At 44.1% G+C, this 18,592-nt stretch overlaps 2 protein-coding genes across 2 annotated transcripts; both read right to left on the bottom strand.

The window, feature by feature from the left end:
- Positions 1-49: 49 nt before the first annotated feature.
- On the bottom strand, positions 50-10,725 carry ivd (isovaleryl-CoA dehydrogenase). The gene is made up of 12 exons (XM_072457723.1): positions 10,473-10,725; positions 9,865-9,954; positions 9,362-9,413; positions 9,114-9,283; positions 8,877-8,970; positions 4,378-4,508; positions 4,203-4,299; positions 2,300-2,393; positions 2,115-2,196; positions 1,282-1,386; positions 1,061-1,133; positions 50-700 (listed from the first exon to the last, which is right to left on the bottom strand). Exons 1-12 carry the CDS (start codon positions 10,611-10,613, stop codon positions 567-569), a joined length of 1,263 nt encoding a protein of 420 aa, XP_072313824.1. The 5' UTR covers positions 10,614-10,725; the 3' UTR covers positions 50-566.
- Positions 10,726-13,593: 2,868 nt separating this feature from the next.
- ak8 (adenylate kinase 8) lies at positions 13,594-15,508 on the bottom strand. The gene is made up of 2 exons (XM_072458171.1): positions 15,088-15,508; positions 13,594-14,641 (listed from the first exon to the last, which is right to left on the bottom strand). The coding sequence occupies exons 1-2, from the start codon at positions 15,459-15,461 to the stop codon at positions 13,633-13,635; spliced, it is 1,383 nt and encodes a 460-aa protein (XP_072314272.1). The 5' UTR covers positions 15,462-15,508; the 3' UTR covers positions 13,594-13,632.
- Positions 15,509-18,592: the final 3,084 nt, after the last annotated feature.

Genomic DNA, 18,592 nt, shown 5'->3' with positions numbered 1-18,592 from the left:
GTGGCTTTTTCACGTAGACTAAATAGAGTCAGAAACAGGGAGACACACCCAGAAAGAAAGAACAACTTTTATTGGAAAAAACCTATATGTAAATAACTATACAAATGCAAGGGGTGGAATAGTAGAGAAACGATGCTGCTAAACTTAGCCTGTTATCCACAATGTTCTTCTCAGACAGCAGGTTTATATGTTCAGTTTACCATATAATTTACATCCTAGAGCATTTAGTGTGACATCCACTTCTTTCAGACATGACATTCTTTACCATAAATCTCTGAGCTCATATTAAGTAGGATTCTCTTACTCTTGAAGCTCAGATGGGAGTGTTGGATAAATACACAAAACAAAAATCATTACCACTGCACTACTTCATTCAGTAGATAAAATCATTTCACGGTAGGTGCAAAGGGTCATGTGATCACCCAGGACCGTTGTTTGCAGCATGGCATCCGGATGAAGCTAACGAGAACGACCTGTTGATCTCTGTTTGCATTGCATTGTGTTCACTAGTCACAATAAGGCGGTTGGTGTCAGTAACTGTTCACACGTGAGAGGTCAGTCCACTCCTATTTGTACAAGGCGTTGAAGGACCTTCCAATGATGAGACGGCGGATCTCACTGGTGCCTGCTCCGATCTCATACAGCTTAGCGTCCCTCAGATACCTCCCCATTGGGTAGTCATTGATGTAGCCGTTTCCACCTGTGCAAGACAATAAGAAACAACGTCGAAAATAATATAAATCATACAACGTTGAGCAGGCCTGGACTGGGAGGAAAACACCAGCCCTGGGCTTTTGGTCTGGACGCGACCACCAATTTTGCACAGTCCCATAGACTGTGGGGGGGCGTGTCAGAAAAAAAGTTTGAGAAGCTCTGGGATATAGTGTCATTCAATCACAACTGCATGGAGGTGAGCTGGTGCCCCTCGGAGCCACTTGATGCCCTACAAACTTGAAGCGGCGACACCGTTTCTATAAAGTTACAATCCAATTTATTCACTTTGATTCCAGACCTCACTGCCCACCACATGTAGAGTTAGAGTGTCTGTTGAAGTTCTCACCTAAACACTGGATACCATCCAGAGCAACTTGTGTGGCATTCTCCGCACAGTACAGGATGACTCCAGCACAGTCCTATACAACAGCAGCCATTAGTATAGTATAGTGTAGTGTATATAGTATAACCACTAAAATGATAAAACATGTGGGCAGGGCCGTCTTAAGCAAGGTCTTCAGGCTACAGCCCAGGGACCAACCTTAAGAGGGCCCGGCATGTACTCACCATTGAGCTAAAGTGTCCCTTATCACAGGCTCGGGCCACATTGTACACATACTGTCGACAGGAACTCAGCCTGGTGTACATGTCTGCCATCTTTCCTTGCATTAACTGCCAACAAATGCATATTAGAATATTCATGGGTCCGAAGGTGATGTCACATATTCGTTGCTATTGCCATCTTGAGGACGAAAGCTGCGTGCTCACTGTGGGCCCTCTTCCGTAACATCCCTAAAGACCCTGTTTGTCACCAGAAATAGATTACTGTGGTCAGGAGGGGCCAGTGGACTTACAGATATCACTCCAGACCGAGTCCGAGCTTAGATGTAAATGTCCGCACAAGATTGTTGTGGCCAATTGTTGCTTCTGTAGAGGTTCTAAGGTCTTCTTGAAGTGACAACCCTTTTCATTTTAAATTTGATGCGCCGTTTCTCACAACAATCTTACAGCGGAGAGGCCACAGCATGGGTGACGTCTTCAAGATGGCTACAATAACAAATAAGTCATGTGACTGACACCCATGAATAGAATTATTAACAATTGAGTGGTTCATTGGCAGTTTGGATAGCAACAGAGGGACACTGGAACACATAACATCTAAATATGTACAATTTCCTAACATTGATTTAACATGGCAACTGTATAAAAATACAAATTAAATAGAACAACGTTGCATGTTGAGAACTGTTAAATTGTCTTCCAGAGCTTGGTGTGTTAAACATAACCCTCTCTCCAACGATGAGTCATTGTTATGTCTAACTTTTAACCTTCTATTTCTGTTGTTGTAAATCACTATAACCCTGTGACTTGACATATCTTTATAGTGTAGAAGATTCAACCTGAAAGTGTCCAATCTTCTGTCCAAAGGCCTCTCGGATGTGGAGGTAGGGCACCGCAAAATCCAGGACAGACTGCATGATCCTGGGACAGGAAAAGCAACATTCTCAAATCCAGCTTGACTTATTATTATTTTGATAATCTCTGCACCGCATTCTGAAATAACATACATTCAGTATGAACCCACCCAATTGGTCCAGATGCCAGGACGAGCCTCTCCAGGTCGAGCCCACTCATCATCACATACACACCTTTGTTCAAAGGTCCAAGGATGTTCTCCTCTAACACACATGGGGGACAAAAAGGTCAAGTTGTGATTACGAATGACCTAAGGTCATTGGTCATCTTCTACATACAAATATACTTCGTGGCATACGCATGATTAATCATCTCCATATAGTCTATAACAGAGAACGGCAAACCTAGCAGCTTTTTAATTGGCCGCTGCTTCTGTAGCGACACGGCCCGCGTTCATTTAGGCTGTGCCCACCACGACTTTGGACCCTTTCCCCTGGTCTGCGTCAGCAATGGAGCCTAAGGGAGGGTTAAACATGCGATGTGCGCTTTCAGAGCGGATGAGCGTCGTGCCTCGTGGGTTAGAGTGCTGCCGTTTGCTGCTACACTATTGTGTATTTTATTTCGTTCTGTCCTTTTAGGTACCGGGAAGTTAGGACATTATTCTGTCCAAAGCTGCATTGAAACAGCGCTGTGTGTCACCAAAGTAGCATAAAAGCAGCCAAACAGCAGCTAAACACTTCATTGGGCCCTTAAAATATAAATAAGTGTCCGTATTGTGGCTGCTGAAAGAGTCTTGATGTGAAAAAGCCAGAGATGGACAGCGCATTAAGTACACTGACATGAGAAGCAATTAAAGCTTCAACTTAGAATAATACCTATTTGATAATATGAAGTTAAAACTAAACTAAAATAATTATATTAGGGCTGCAGCTATTGATTATTTTAGTAATTGAGTAATCTATTGATTCTTTCTTTGAAATAATCGGTAATTTTTTTGGTAAATTCTGTAAACCATTTAGCATTTGCCATTCACTTTGGCCTCTGTGTCGTCGCGGATTGTCCTCCGTGCCGTTTCCATGGATATTGGCTGTTTCGAGGCGCAACAAAGGAGAGGGCGGCGTGTTTTAAATCTACGACTGTGACTGGGAAGCAGAGTTGTTGTGTGGGGGGAACGCTGGGGACGGCGAGTCTGCAGTGGCGGGACGAGGACGCGGAGGCTGGGGTGGGCGGAGCACGGAGCGCGGAGCTAGTTGCGGTGGTTAGAGTGGCAGCCCGGGACACCGTGCTCTTTCACACAACAAAACTCTTCCCGGTCGCACTCGTGAGTTTAAAATGCACCGCTCTATCCTCTGTTGTGTTTTAGTTGCTGCATGTGTTTTTAATTAAATATGTAAATTAAACTAATCATCGAGGCAATAAAATAATAATCAAAGCTTTTTTGTAATCAAATTACTCGATTCACTCGTAATTGTTGCAAGCCTAAATTATATATAAATAAAGAGGATGCCTAAGGAATATATTATGAGCAGTAAGACTGTAGCCTGCTACTGAAAAAGAAAAACACCAAAAAGCACCAGAATGCAGGGATTTATATTCAGTTTATTTAGAATCTTAATATTTTTTTAATTGTGTGTGTTTAGTGGTGGAACACTCATGAACTATTTAAAGTGGCACCTGAAGCCATAAAGATTGCCAACCGGTGTTCTATACAATGAAAATACTATAAATATATAATGTTATATTATTTATTCTAGTATCTCTCTACATCCCACTTACTGCAATACAGTAGTCGTTTAAACATAAGTTCCATTCACGCAACTGGTAACAGCAGTAGCTCTCACAGAGAAAATGGTTGGGGGCCCCTGATCTAGTCGACACGTTAGCCAATTGTTTGTTGTGGCTCTCATTTTATGAGAAAGAGGTCCATTACTAACTTCTAAACCTTTTGCCAGGGTTGAATGTCGAGCTACTCTACAAACTAACTCAATTGTCCTTGATATATAAATACAAATATACAGACCCACATATATTTGATTAGTTTGAATCTTGTGTTGTAAATATTCAAAGCTAACCTGGGATTTTGCAGTCTTCAAAGATGAGCTCACATGTGTTGGAGCCCCTCATGCCAAGTTTGTCCAGTTTCTGTGCCGTAGAAAATCCAGGCATCCCCTGCACAACAAACAAGCATCCAGACCTCATCCATCCTGTGCACATGGGGATTTACCAAATCATCAGGAAACAACTTACCTTTTCCACAATGAAGGCTGTAATGCCTTTTTGTTGGGCTTCCGGGTTTGTTTTAGCATAAACAATGAGGACATCAGCATCTGGCCCGTTTGTGATCCAGAACTTGTTGCCATTAAGAACATAGTGGTCACCTGTAAAAGCCAATGGCAGCAGACAGCAATCAGCTTTGAGAAGAAGTCTGACTCAGTATGTCCTCAAATATAACTCATAATCTACAATTGAAGACACACTCAATGTGAGGACTTATTGTCTCTTGGTCCTGTGCTGCTGTTAAATAAACTCTTCTCTCTTTTCACTGTTCTAAGTTGTCACTGGCTCACAGTAGAACCAAGGAAAAGACACGATGGGATTCTCTTTAATAGAATTTAGACCATGTCAGAAAAACATGGTTTTGGATATAACATTCTAGATGGACATTTATTGTAGATGGGGAGAAAAGTTAGTCCTGTTTACAAACACACAATGTAATGGACATGTATCAATCATAGCACAGAAACTGCACTTAAGTTTTTTAATTATATTATTGTAGAAAAAAAATCAGTTGCATTGTCTGGAATCTGTTTTTAGAAAAACAAAACGTCTTCTCAATCATTCCAGTGAATACAATTGAACACTCCTGGACCAATGAGGGACTTGTTTTTAATTTTTTTTTTTTTAAATGGTTAATTCTAACACAGTGGACCAAATAATTATCTATGTGGGTGTCAGGGAAACCGCACTGGAGTGGTTCCTTCCCGGCTGACAGGTCATTAACTGTACAAGTTGGGGACTCCTTTTCTTCACGGGCCCCTCTACATTGTGGTGTTCCGCAGGGCTCTATTCTAAGACTTTTTCTTTTTTCTTTGGACCTCCTGCCTTTTGGTCAAATCTTTAGAAAACATAGAATATTGTATCACTTTTATGCAAATTCCCAAGTCTATTTGCCACTAAATAAAACAAAAACATAGTACTCTGGCACCCCTCCTGAAATTATTGGATGACGTCAAGGCTTTGTTGGCTATGAATTTCCTCGACTTGAATGAGTCTAAAACGGAAATAGTTGTTTTTAAGCCCAACTTGACTTGGGGTCGCTCCAACCCTACATCAAGTCTACAGCCACCAACTATGGCATTGTGTGGTTCTCTCTGTCTTATATTATTTTATATAATATAAAATATATAGTATATAGTCCATCCATCCATCCACCTTCTGCCGCTTTATCCGGGGCCGGGTCGCGGGGGCAGCAGTCTGAGCAGGGACTCCCAGACTTCCTTCTCCCCAGACACTTCCTCTAACTCCTCCGGGGGGATCCCGAGGCGTTCCCAGGCCAGCCGAGAGACATAGTCTCTCCAGCGTGTCCTGGGTCTTCCCCGGGGCCTCTTCCCGGTGGGACAGCGGCTCTACTCCGAGCTCCCCCCGTGTGGCCGAGCTCCTCACCTTATCTCTAAGGGAGCGCCCAGCCACACGGCGGAGGAAACTCATTTCGACCGTTTGTATCCGCGATCTTGTTCTTTCGGTCACTACCCAAAGCTCATGACCATAGGTGAGGGTAGGAACGTAGACCGACCGGTAAATAGAGAGCTTTGCCTTTCGGCTCAGCTCCCTCTTTACCACAACGGTCCGATGCAGCGACTGCATCACTGCAGCCGCTGCACCGATCCGCCTGTCGATCTCACGCTCCATCCTTCCCTCACTCGTGAACAAGACCCCGAGATACTTGAACTCCTCCACTTGGGGCAAGGACACCCCACCCACCTGGAGAGGGCAAGCCACCTTTTTCCGGTCGAGAACCATGGCCTCGGATTTGGAGGTGCTGATTCTCATCCCAGCCGCTTCACACTCGGCTGCAAACCGTCCCAGTGCATGTTGCAGGTCCGGGTTTGATGGAGCCATCAGGACAACATCGTCTGCAAACAGCAGAGATGAGATCCTGTGGTCCCCAAACCGGACACCCTCCGACCCCTGACTGCGCCTAGAAATTCTGTCCATAAAAATTATGAACAGAACCGGTGACAAAGGGCAGCCCTGGCGGAGTCCAACATGCACTGGGAACAGGTCTGACTTACTGCCGGCAATGCGAACACAGCTCCTGCTCCGGTCATACAGGGACCGGACAGCCCTGAGCAAAGGGCTCCGGACCCCGTACTCCCGGAGCACCCCCCAAAGGACACCCCGAGGGACACGGTCGAAAGCCTTCTCCAGATCCACAAAGCACATGTGGACTGGTTGGGCAAACTCCCATGAGCCCTCGAGCACCCGATGGAGGGTATAGAGCTGGTCCAGTGTTCCACGACCGGGACGAAAACCACTCTGCTCCTCCTGAATCCGAGGTTCGACTATCGGTCGGATTCTCCTCTCCAGTACCTTGGAATAGACCTTACCCGGGAGGCTGAGGAGTGTGATCCATCTGTAGTTGGAACACACCCTCCGGTCCCCCTTCTTGAACAGAGGGACCACCACCCCGGTCTGCCAGTCCAGAGGCACGGTCCCCGAACGCCACGCGATGTTGCAGAGACGTGTCAACCAAGACAGTCCTACAACATCCAGATACTTTAGGTACTCAGGGCGGATCTCATCCACCCCCGGAGCCCTGCCACCGAGGAGTTTGCGAACAACCTCAGTGACTTCAGCTTGGGTGATGGATGAGCCAGCCTCCGAGTCCCCGGTCTCTACTTCCTTTTCGGAAGACGTGACTGAGGGATTAAGGAGATCCTCAAAGTATTCCTTCCACCGTCCGACGACATCCCCAGTTGAGGTCAGCAGGCCTCCACCCGCACCGTAAACGGTGTTGGTGAGACACTGCTTCCCCCTCCTGAGGCGCCGGACGGTTTGCCAGAATTTCTTTGGTGCCGACCGATAGTCCTCCTCCATGGCCTCCCCGAACTCCTCCCAGGCCCGGGTTTTTGCCTCTGCGACAGCACGAGCCGCGGCTCGCTTGGCCTGCCGATACCCGTCGATGACCTCCGGAGACCTACAAGCCAGAGTGGCCTGATAGGCCTCCTTCTTCAGTCTGACGGCATCCCTTACTTCCGGTGTCCACCACCGGGTTCGGGGGTTGCCGCCACGACAGGCACCGGAGACCTTGCGACCACAACTCCGAGCAGCCGCATCAACAATGGAGGCGGAGAACATGGTCCACTCGGACTCAATGTCCCCAACCTCCCCCGGGACATGGGAGAAGCTCTCCCGGAGGTGCGAGTTGAATACCCTACTGACAGAGGGCTACACTAGACGTTCCCAACAGACCCTCACAATGCGCTTGGGTCTGCCAAGTCTGTCCGGCTTCCTCCTCCGCCAGCGGATCCAACTCACCACCAGGTGGTGATCGGTTGACAACTCTGCCCCTCTCTTCACCCGAGTGTCCAAGACACGCGGCCGGAGGTCTGATGACACGACAACAAAGTCGATCATTGACCTCCGGCCTAGGGTGTCCTGGTGCCATGTGCACTGATGGACACCCTTGTGCTTGAACATGGTGTTCGTTATGGACAATCCGTGGCTAGCACAGAAGTCCAATAACTGAACACCGCTCGGGTTCAGATCGGGGAAGCCGTTCTTCCCGATCACCCCTCTCCAGGTGTCACTGTCATTGCCCACGTGGGCGTTGAAGTCCCCCAGTAGAACAACGGAGTCCCCGGTCGGTGCACTGTCCAGTACCCCTCCCAAGGACTCCAAGAAGGCCGGGTACTCTGCACTGCTGTTCGGCCCGTAGGCCGCCACAACAGTGAGAGACCTGTCCCCCACCCGAAGGCGGAGGGACGCGACCCTCTCGTTCACCGGGGTAAACTCCAACACGTGGCGGCTGGGCTGAGGGGCTATCAGCAAGCCCACACCAGCCCGCCGCCTCTCCCCGCAGGCAACACCAGAGAAGTGGAGCGTCCAGCCCCTCTCGAGGAGATGGGTTCCAGAGCCCAAACTGTGCGTGGAGGTGAGGCCGACTATATCTAGTCGGTATCGCTCAACCTCCCGCATAAGCTCAGGCTCTTTCCCCCCCAGCGAGGTGACATTCCATGTCCCCAGAGTTAGTCTCTGTGTCTGGAGATCTGGTCGCCGAGGCCCCTGCCGTCGACTGCCGCCCAGATCTCTCTGCACCGGCCCCTTATGGATCCTCCTGCGGGTGGTGGGCCCACGGGAGGGCGGCCCCACGTCGCTCTTTCGGGCTGTGCCCGGCCGGGCCCCGTGGGGTAAGACCCGGCCACCAGGCGCTCGCCATGGAGCACCCATCCCAGGCCTGGCTCCAGGATGGGGCCCCGGTGACGCCGATCCGGGCGACGTAAACGGCCTTGTTCGTGTCGTCGTCATAAGAGGCTTCTGAACCGATCTTTGTCTGACCCGTCACCTAGGACCTGTTTGCCTTGGGAGACCCTACCAGGGGCATGAAGCCCCCGACAACATAGCTCCCGGGATCATTCGGGCACTCAAACCCCTCCACCACGTTAAGGTGTCGGTTCAAGTTTTTATATAGTTTTTAATTTGTTTTTAATTTGTTTTTAATTTGTTTTAATTCTAAAAGTACTTACCTTTCTTCTGGGCTTTGAGTTTCATGGAAACCACGTCAGAGCCAGCGTTGGGTTCACTCATGGCCAGTGCTCCCACATGCTCCCCATTCAGCAGCTGCACAACAGTGCAAGATGATGGTTATGCTCAGGTTTAGTTGGGGTTGTAGTGTTTGTGTTAGATTACTACACTGTCATACATTAGATCTGCCTGTTCTCAGAAAAATGGAGGCTCACAGGGGGAAATGAAGACAGACAAACCTTGGGTAGATACTTCTCCTTCTGTTTCTCGTTGCCATGGCGGACCATCTGGTTGACACAGAGGTTGGAGTGAGCGCCGTAGCTCAATGCAATGGCTGCTGATACGCGGGACATTTCTTCCATTACAATGACATGGTCCAAGTAACCCAGCCCGGTTCCGCCATACTCCACTGGGCGCAGACAATGAGAGATTATTTATGTCACTGTTTTAAGAATTTGCTCATTTAACTGATGAGAAAATAAATAACCTGGAGCAGTAATGCCAAGAAGGCCCATCTCACCCATGGCTTCCCAGTATTTCTAAAAAGAAACACAAATCATAATCAAACTTAAATATATATTTTTGGAGGAAATATATTTGATATTTGATTGTGATCAAACATGTACTCTTGAATGGCTCTTAGATGACTGAGATTATTCGAGAACAATGTTTTTTTCCGTAACAAAGATGACTTAAAATAATAGAACCTTTATTTATCCCACAATGGGGACATTCTAGTGCAGCACCACACCTCAAGAATAGCAGGATAATAGAAACGTGTAACTTGAAAACAAGATACATAAATAAAATAAAGCGAACACACTGTGCAGTAAGTACAGCTATGACTACGTTTATGTGCAGTGCAGTGTATGGACAGAATATATAGCAAGTGAAGTGTAGAGATGATTCACATTATGGTTCGGTAGTGCACATAATTACAGGTGGTTGACACACACAGATTTAGCAGGGTTCATAGTAAATTGTACTTACTCTCATTTGCGGAAACTCATTTTTCTTGTCGATCTCATCTGCGTAAGGAGCTAGTTGTTCAGCACAAAATTTGCGAACACTTTGTCGGAGCTGTGCAAAAGAAGAAGAAAATATATAAGAAAATACGAAACTTCTACATGTTTGCATAAGAAAATCTTGAATATTGAATGGGACCATCGGTACTTCTGAGCAGAAAGTGGACACTGCCAAAAACGTTAAACGATTTCATCCGTTGTATTGATTTCTCAACAATTTACCAGGATCTAGACTACGTCACGAGGATGATAAGTTCATCCAATCAAATCCAGCCCCTGGACCCCGCCCCTCGCCCTCTTCACACCTCAAAGTCGCTTCAATTTCTTTGGGGCAATTTTACCTAAGGTGACCTCAACTTATCTCATCCTTTTTACATATGGAATTTATGGAAGAATAGCCTGTTTCCAAGACCAGAATACATTTTCTGACCCCCGTTATCAAACAGGTCGTGCTAAGTTATGTCACCGTCCTCTCCGACATTGTCACAAGTACAACAGTGACAACACTCCGCTCTTAGATCATTTAAATCAAACGCATCTTCACAGTTTCCACAGCGCCTGAACGAGGCTGACCTGAATCTGTTCGTCCGTGAGCCCGTTTACCACGTCGTCCACCGGGATCGCGGCCCCAGCGCAGCCCCGTCTCTGCAGCCCCTGGAGCGGGGACAGGTGTAGTCTGGAGCCGAGGCGCAGAGCGGTTCTGAGGGCCAACATGCTCACAGTCTCTGGGTCCCGGGAATAACGCAGAGGGGTCTGATGTGAGTGGTTATGAGCGCTCTCTCAGCTCACACAGTTCCTGCTACAAAAACAATGAATCTTCTTCAGTTTATCACTGACTCCACGATTACCATTGGCAGCGCTACCTGCTGGACAGAAGGAGCACAGCAGCCCAGGCTCAAGCCTCGCTTCCTTTCCTCGCCTCGTAGTGTCCCAAACAAGCGCTGAGGAGACGAGGGAAGGGATCAAATATAAGATAAAAATTAAAATATGAAACTTCATTTGTTTCACATTTTGAATTGTTGCAACTGCAAAGGTACAAGAGCAAACAAAGTGCAATATCAAACACCTTTATCTGAAAATAATTACGTGGGTCTGACTATAAAATAAGCCCAAGTACAGTCCTCACAACGCTGGGTCTCCTCCTTCCAGAAGACAGCGCCTTAGGAATTAATTAAGTGAACACATTACAACTAAAATAGGTACCGTACAAATATACAATATACAACATACATGTCCAATCACAGTAAAAAAAACAAAAACAAAAAACATAGCAAAATAAATGCTATTTTAGGAATAAAGTGTTGTCCTGTACAAAATAAATGTACAGGACAATACTTCAGACATCAAAATTATCCATAAATGACAAGTTTAGAAGCACTTATGGATTTGACAAAGGAGAGATATTTATTGAATATTTTTAACTCATTCCTCCAATTAACACAATTTGGGAGGGACTTTTAAAAAAACCTACATTTATCGTAATGTTTTGCTATTAAAATAATATTGATAAAAGTGCAAACAAAATATCATTAATGGATACATTTCTAAAATGAATTATTTTAGACTGAAACCACTGTTGAAGATCAAGCCAAAAAATGTATGTACAATTACCCACATCATTTTAAATCTACGTCTTGTATTTCTTTTGTTTTGAAAAGTACAGGAAAAGACAAGTACTTAAATCTTCACACAACTGCCTGCTTCTGGAGAAATCTCTTATTAACCAACATGCCCTGGGGCCACGTACAGAATCAGAATCAGAATAGGGTTTATTGCCATTTGTCGATAAACAAAATTCGCAGACATAGGAACTTGTCCTGGTGATTCGGTTCAACACAAACAACAAAACATTGAACACTGAATACTAAACGGCATGATATGTACATAATAAAATATAGAGTATAAAGTTATGTAGTGCAATGGGAAGTGGTGATATGTACATAATAAAATATAAAGTTCAACATCATTACGTAATCAATCATCCTAGACCGTAACATATGCCAGTGCAGTACAATATGCTATACTGTATATTATTATGAATACACCACAGTAGAGTGGCCAAAAGTTTTACTGTTACTTCAAAAATAATATTACTCAAGTAAAGGTACAAAGAAGTGGTCCTATAAACTACTCAAGATTGAAAAAGAAGGCTATTTGCGGAAAGTACTCCGCAAGTAAGACAGAACTGTTTGGAGTAATATTGAACAACTGATTTATAATTTGAAGTTAATTGGAAGGACAAAAGATTAAAGTATGCACACAATCTGGTATTTTAAAGGACACAAAAAACACAAAATAATCTTTGAAGGAGCAGTGCAAGAAACACAAATATTCAAATCATTTCAGAAAAGGTTTATTGCCATTGTCACTGAACACAGTTCACAAACATAAAACAATGAATAATATAATAATAATAATAATAATAATTGCAACATCAATAGAATCAAATATGGCATGCATGAATTAAGAATTTACTTATAAAATAAGGTAAAAAATAAACTTGTCTGGGTATTTACACAGAACATTTCTCAAAAATGTACACATGATCGGAAATAGTGCAGAAAGTGAACAGTGCGCGAGTGTCCATGAGTCCAACATCAGAGGGCATGGACCAGAGCCTCCTGATGGTGGTGCCAAAGAAGCGGATAGTCACAGAGTCTGTGATAGTGTCAACATAATTAAGCTTTTGTCACTAGAGTTAATCACAATGGGAAGAGGAACCAGAACTTTTCAAGTAAGAGTTCCGCTACAATAAATATATTACTGATTTAGGAATAAAAGTGTCTGCGATTACAAATAGCTTTGATATATAATTTAGGCTACATCTACTACATCTTCTATAGGTGGGTAGTACTTACAATTACTCAGTTTATTTACTTAAGTGAAAGTTACTCAAGTAAAACTTATGTCATGTTCATGACATTATCTGCTGGAGAAGTGGGTCCTAGTGCAATATAATGGTGCTCTATTCCCAGGTGTCATCTCATAGTAAACTGTAGGACTACATTATGAAAATATGTAAATAATAGTGTCTCAGTGCTGCGCTTTATTTCACTTGAACCGTTAATATTGTTTGTTTTATGATTATTTGATAGGAGTTGATACAGAAGTTGTTTTCATTATTGTCAGTGTTTTGAAAAATGTTTTTGGCTGAGGTTTATACGTTGTTGTAAATTGAGAGGATAAGGAGTTGGGTTTAACATCAAATGTTACAATTATTCAGTACCATAACATTATATGGTACTGAATGTACATGTACTAAATAAGAACTAGCCTCATTTCCGAAATGTATTTTTACTGAAACACAAAATATTTCAGTAAAATATTAAAACATTTTGCTTTAACATCCATTAAAGCACTTAATACAATTTAACAATGTATTATTTTATGTTTTGTTTGCCCTATATATGTATATGAAAAACATAATTTGAAACATTCCAAAATGTGTAATTTTTGGACATTTTCAGGATTTGTTTGGAAGAATAAGCTTTAAACTATGTTAAAATGTTTTTGAAATAAACAAAAAAATCTGTTCACACATAATTTCTACTTTTATTGATAGTTTGCAAATGATTTCTTTAAAAAAATAAAAAAATAAAAATTCATGTTTGAAGAGTATGTGAGGCTAAGCCTATTTTACTGCTCACACCAACAATTAATGTTCTTTTATCAGTAAATGGAAAAGCCTGTCAGTGAACTTCTCTGCTCTCTCAGTGCATGTCGCTTTGTGTCCTCAGTTGGTAGTGAGTTTTTTCTCCAGGACCTCAAACACTGACTGCGGGTCCTGTTCTGCATCGATGTGGATGGCATCAGGGTACACAGCACTGAGCCCAGCCACCTGAGAGCTGAAGTGTTGGAACCGCCGGAGCACAGCCTCCTTGCTGTTGGCAGGGTTGGTCTGCAGTCGTCTCTGGACCTCAGCACTTGGAACTGGACAGCTTATGGGGTGATGGCTGATCCCGGTCACTGGGTCTGTAGCTCTCAGACACACTCTGTCAACACTTTCCTCTTCACATAGGTCCAAGAAGAACACTCGATTTGGGTGATGAAACGTCTTCTTTAGTGCCCAGGCTTGGCTGATCTCTTCTGGAAAACCATGGAGGATCCACCCCCTAGAGCAGTCCTCTTTATTCAACCGTTTCTCCAGAACCTGCAAGACCAATTGGTCTGGAACGGGGCTCTCCCCATCCAGATAGGGCTCGATCTGAGCCCCTAGTTCACTGCGATCTTCCACCACGGCCCTGAGGAGCTCACTGCAGCCAATGTTTACCAGGTTGTACTTGTGACTAAGCCTTTGTGCCTGCAGACTTTTGCCTGCACCTGGAGGACCCAGCAACAGCACTCGGGGGGTTCTCTGGCAATCCCGGGTCTTGACAAATGCCAGCACTTGTTCGTATACATCCTCATGCGGTTGATCACTGTTGAACACCTTCATGGAGTGTTTGTAGGCCGAGCTTAACCCAGTGATCTCACACCGGTATCGTTGCAACCTTGCTGCAAATGTCTCCTCACTCAGGACCGGGCCCCTCACCAGTCGGTCAGCAGCAGCCCTGTCATCAGGCCAAATGAAAGTAATGTGATACATATCTCCAGTGTTTGGATCCATCATTCGCCCTTGATTCCGCTCCTGCAACACGTCCTCAGGAGCAAACAGATGTACTACGTGTTCAGGAAGGATTCCTGCTCGTTGTAAAGCCAGAGCCTGCAGTCTGCTCTGGATAATGCCATCCATGATCCAGCCTCTGTCAACAGAGTCACATTCAGTCATAAAAGTAGGGTGCTTCACAAGATGTCTGTCCACATTTATGTGCTTGATCTATCGGCATATTTGCAGTCAATATTCAATCTTTCACAGACCTCTAACAAGAAGAAAATAAACTAAATACTCACTACTCCTACGCTATACCTCCCGCTGGTGCCCAGTCAGGACTGTAGTTTTCTGCAGCTGTGAGACAGGCCTCTACTCAGACCATGTTCAAATCTAACCGTTAGGCTAAAAACAATTTTGCTTAGCTGTACATGACTGAAATTGTTTTATCTGCACTCTGCACTCTTCTCTTTTATGTATTTATCTGTTTAAATAATGCATTTCCCCTGTTGTGGAAATGCATGCGCATTTCGCACACAGGGCAATTCAAAGGACTTCATCCTTTGAATTGCCCTGTGTGCGTAAGTTACAGAACATTACCTGTTGAAGCAGTCTGTTTCTGCCAGTCTCTGTTGGACCAGAGAACACAGCAGCTCAGCTGGTATCACCTGGTTGTTTTCCAAATAGGGGCGCGTTTGAACGTCCTCTAAACTGTCCGTGGACAAATGCACCGCCTGTAGCTCCGCCGCCAAACGGGACGCCACGCTGCGCTTGCCCACAGCCGGGGGCCCCAGCACCAGCACTCGGGGAAGGCGCTCCGGTTTTTTCAGTTCTCTGATGAGCCACTCCAGAGGGTCGTCGGGCTGCTCGATCACAAGTCCACGCACCAGCTCCTGGGTCAATTCTAAAATGTGGTGAGATTCCGCGTATGCCGCAATGTCCAGTGGAATCCGGACGTGTTTGACCGCATCCATCGCTCTTTGCTTTGCTCGTTAAGTTTACCCAAAGTGTCTGACTGCAGACCTTAACCAGAGGAACCTTCACCAGGTCCTGAAGAACACTGCAAACACACTTCAAAGCAGATCTAAATAAAAGAATACACTGCTCACACGGAATCACTTCCGTTTTGTAGATAATCTTCGTTTGATGCTTATCGTTGCTTATCGTATTCCTCGGTCTTGTCTTTTTTTCGGGATTCGTCGTCAAATTTGTGATTTTTCCCAATCTCTGAAAGAGTGGCAGAATGTTGGCGTTGTGTGACATCATCGTCATGGCAACTGTACCGGATATGGCCTCTCGCAATGGCGCCTCTGGTCTAAAGAATAAAGTTTGAAGAATAAAGTCTAAAGTCTAGATAAGATAAGCGGTAAATGCACATTTGTCAACTGTACAGGATTATGGCATTGAAAGTCTAAAGAATAAAGTCTAAAGTCTAAAGTCTAAAGTCTAAAGTCTAAAGTCTAAAGTCTGAAGTCTAAGTCGAACAAGTACAGTAGGTGCCAGTAGATGGCGGTAAATGCACCTTTTCAGGTGGTTGCCAACCACCATTAACTGTAACACTTGCCATTGCACAGCATGGTTTATTTATTATTAATTGTTTTAATAAATGTGTTTTAGTTGTGAGAATCATTCGGGTAAAGGTTAGTAAAAAGTATTTGTTTAAACACAATCAGAAAATATTCTGAATGAAAGATAGAAATATTGATCCACAAAAATCTGATCCACATAAGTTGAACTATCTCTTTATTTGTTTGGTTTTGGCTCCACAATTAGAATACAAAAAAGCAATAATGAAAAACTCTTCTTCTGAAAACATTCTTACACTACAATACTCGTTCATCGACACAACATCCACAGAAAACCCTCTGATCCACCTCTTCCTCACAAAATGTCCACAAGAAAACATTTCTTTAAAGGGCTCCAACACCTCACCCTTTTCTTTGTTGCCTAATTCTCATTCTCCCATTCGAGCTCAGGGGGAAAGTATATCCTGAAGACAGTTTTTTATCAAGTTGCAGCCATTCTACAGTTTGTAACAACTTTTAACTCTCGGTGCTCCTAGAATATTGTCCAATAACAAATATGATTTTCAATGGCACTTTCACTGAAATGAAAATAACAATGTTTGGGAAAATTGTTTTCTCTGTGACATCCGTCTCCTCCACGGTACCCATCGTGTCCTCCCCTCCATGGCTTCCATCCTGTGGATCCAATGCCATTGTTTTATTTAAATTTTTATTTTTTATTTTTTATAGTTGTAATACACAGTGATTTTAGATTGTATTTGCCTTGATTGCCCTGTCCGTATGCCACTGGTTAACATTAACGCTACATGGCATTAATCCAGGTAGTATTCTTTTTTCATTTTAAGTCTTTTTATTTTTTTGATTAAAGAACAGAATCATGACACAAACGCAAACACAAAATAAATTGGCAGACATCCAACAAATAAATGAAAAAATAAATGAAAAAATAAAATCATGGCCTAACGAACCCTAGAAACACATCCCATTTCATCCAAAGTCTTTCAAATTTCTCCAATTTCAATTTTAGTCCAAATGTAATTGATCTCAGTCCAATACTTGTGAACAACAGGACAATCCCAAACACATGATGACAGTGAGCATTTCCCTGTGAGTAATGGGCACTTTGACATGGGCTTATAACTGGACAGAGTCATCAAGAAGTCCAGCTCCGTCCTGGGCTGTGCTCTGGACTCGGTGCAGGAGGTGGGGGACAGAAGGGTCCTGGCTAGATTCACATCTATGCTGGACCATGAATGTCACCCCCTGCAGGACACTCTGTCCGCTCTGGAGAGCAGCTTCAGTGAGAGACTGATCCACCCTCGATGTGTGAAGGAGACGTTTCGTAGGTCTTTCTTTCCTGCTGCTGTCAGACTTTATAACAAACACTGTTAGTCCTGAACACTCGCAATACTGACTTAACCATGTGCAATTCTGTCATATGTGCAATTACTGTTGTGATTCATGTGCAATTACTGTGAAATTCATGTGCAATGTGCTGTCGTGACACATGTTCATGTGCAATTACTGTCGTGATCACATGCAATGGTATTTATGTATTTATTTATTTGTCTATGGGAGTTTTTGTTTATAGGAGATCTTCTACTGAATGTGTTTTTCAGACTTCCTATAAGTGATATGTTCTTTTCTTCTGTATCTACCTCTGTATCTTCCTGCGTTGCGCCAATGAAATTTCCCCATGTGGGACAATAAAGGATTATCTTATCTTATCTTATAAAGAAACAGAATTCCCTCCAAACTTGTGATTGTTGTTTTCCACTGAGATGTACATATACTTTCCTACTCTTCATCATCCAGAACAAAGTGACCCTCTCTTTCCTAGTTACTCTTAGTATAATCAGTAGAGTGGCTGCTCAAATTGTTAATACATTTGTATAATTTAGACATTATTCCCCTTGAAAGTTCAGAGTTATATGAAAATCGCTTATGGCCAGGCCAGTTAGGAACAGAAATTTAAAATCTAGTTTCAGTTGCTTCAGGAGCAACTATGGGGGAAGTATGGCAGCTTGAGCACCATCCTCTGCTTCTGACCTATTCTATCTAACAATATTTAATTCCACTTGCAAACTGTTCATTGTCTTCTGTTTTTCTTTTTCTCACTTCCCGAGGGGAGTGGGATAGACTCATTGATGACCTGTGGACCCAGATGCTCCTCTCCTGGTGAAGCGGTCTCTACCCCATATGGACGGTCCTTCATCTGCCTGGAAGATCTGGTTCTCCTGACAAACTGGTTCTCCTCCTGAAGATCTGGTTCTCCTCCTGAAGATCTGGTTCTCCTCCTGAAGATCTGGTTCTCCTCCTGAAGATCTGGTTCTCCTCCTGAGTGTCCGCCTGTCCCTCTGTGAGAGTCAGATCTCTCCTTCACTGTGGAACTCCTCCAGGTTTCTACTTTTTCCCAAGGAGGTATTTTGTAGTGTTTCCTGACCGAGAAGGAGGGTCTAAAGGACAGAGGACTCTGGAACATCGTCCCTCGTGCCCACGGACATTGTTTAATTAGTTTTCGTCGCCCTCAGGGGCAACTGTTGTTAGGATTTTGGGCTTTACAAAAATAAATTGAATTG

This window comes from Eucyclogobius newberryi, unplaced genomic scaffold (assembly GCF_026437365.1).
Source record: "Eucyclogobius newberryi isolate DKJ021-1_F unplaced genomic scaffold, fEucNew1.0.hap1 SCAF_21, whole genome shotgun sequence".
Taxonomy (NCBI): Eukaryota; Metazoa; Chordata; class Actinopteri; order Gobiiformes; family Gobiidae; genus Eucyclogobius; species Eucyclogobius newberryi.
This window is presented reverse-complemented; position numbering and strand designations above follow the sequence as displayed.

Excerpts from the sequence above, each read along its gene's own strand:
- ivd (XM_072457723.1), bottom strand. The coding sequence starts at position 10,613 with ATGTTGGCCCTCAGAACCGCTCTGCGCCTCGGCTCCAGACTACACCTG. Across the intron at positions 8,971-9,113 it reads AGGAGAAGTATCTACCCAAG|CTGCTGAATGGGGAGCATGT; the intron begins GTTTGTCTGTCT and ends ACTGTTGTGCAG. Across the intron at positions 1,134-1,281 it reads AGGGACACTTTAGCTCAATG|GACTGTGCTGGAGTCATCCT; the intron begins GTGAGTACATGC and ends GCTGTTGTATAG.
- ak8 (XM_072458171.1), bottom strand. The coding sequence starts at position 15,461 with ATGGATGCGGTCAAACACGTCCGGATTCCACTGGACATTGCGGCATAC. Across the intron at positions 14,642-15,087 it reads GAAACAGACTGCTTCAACAG|AGGCTGGATCATGGATGGCA; the intron begins GTAATGTTCTGT and ends CTCTGTTGACAG.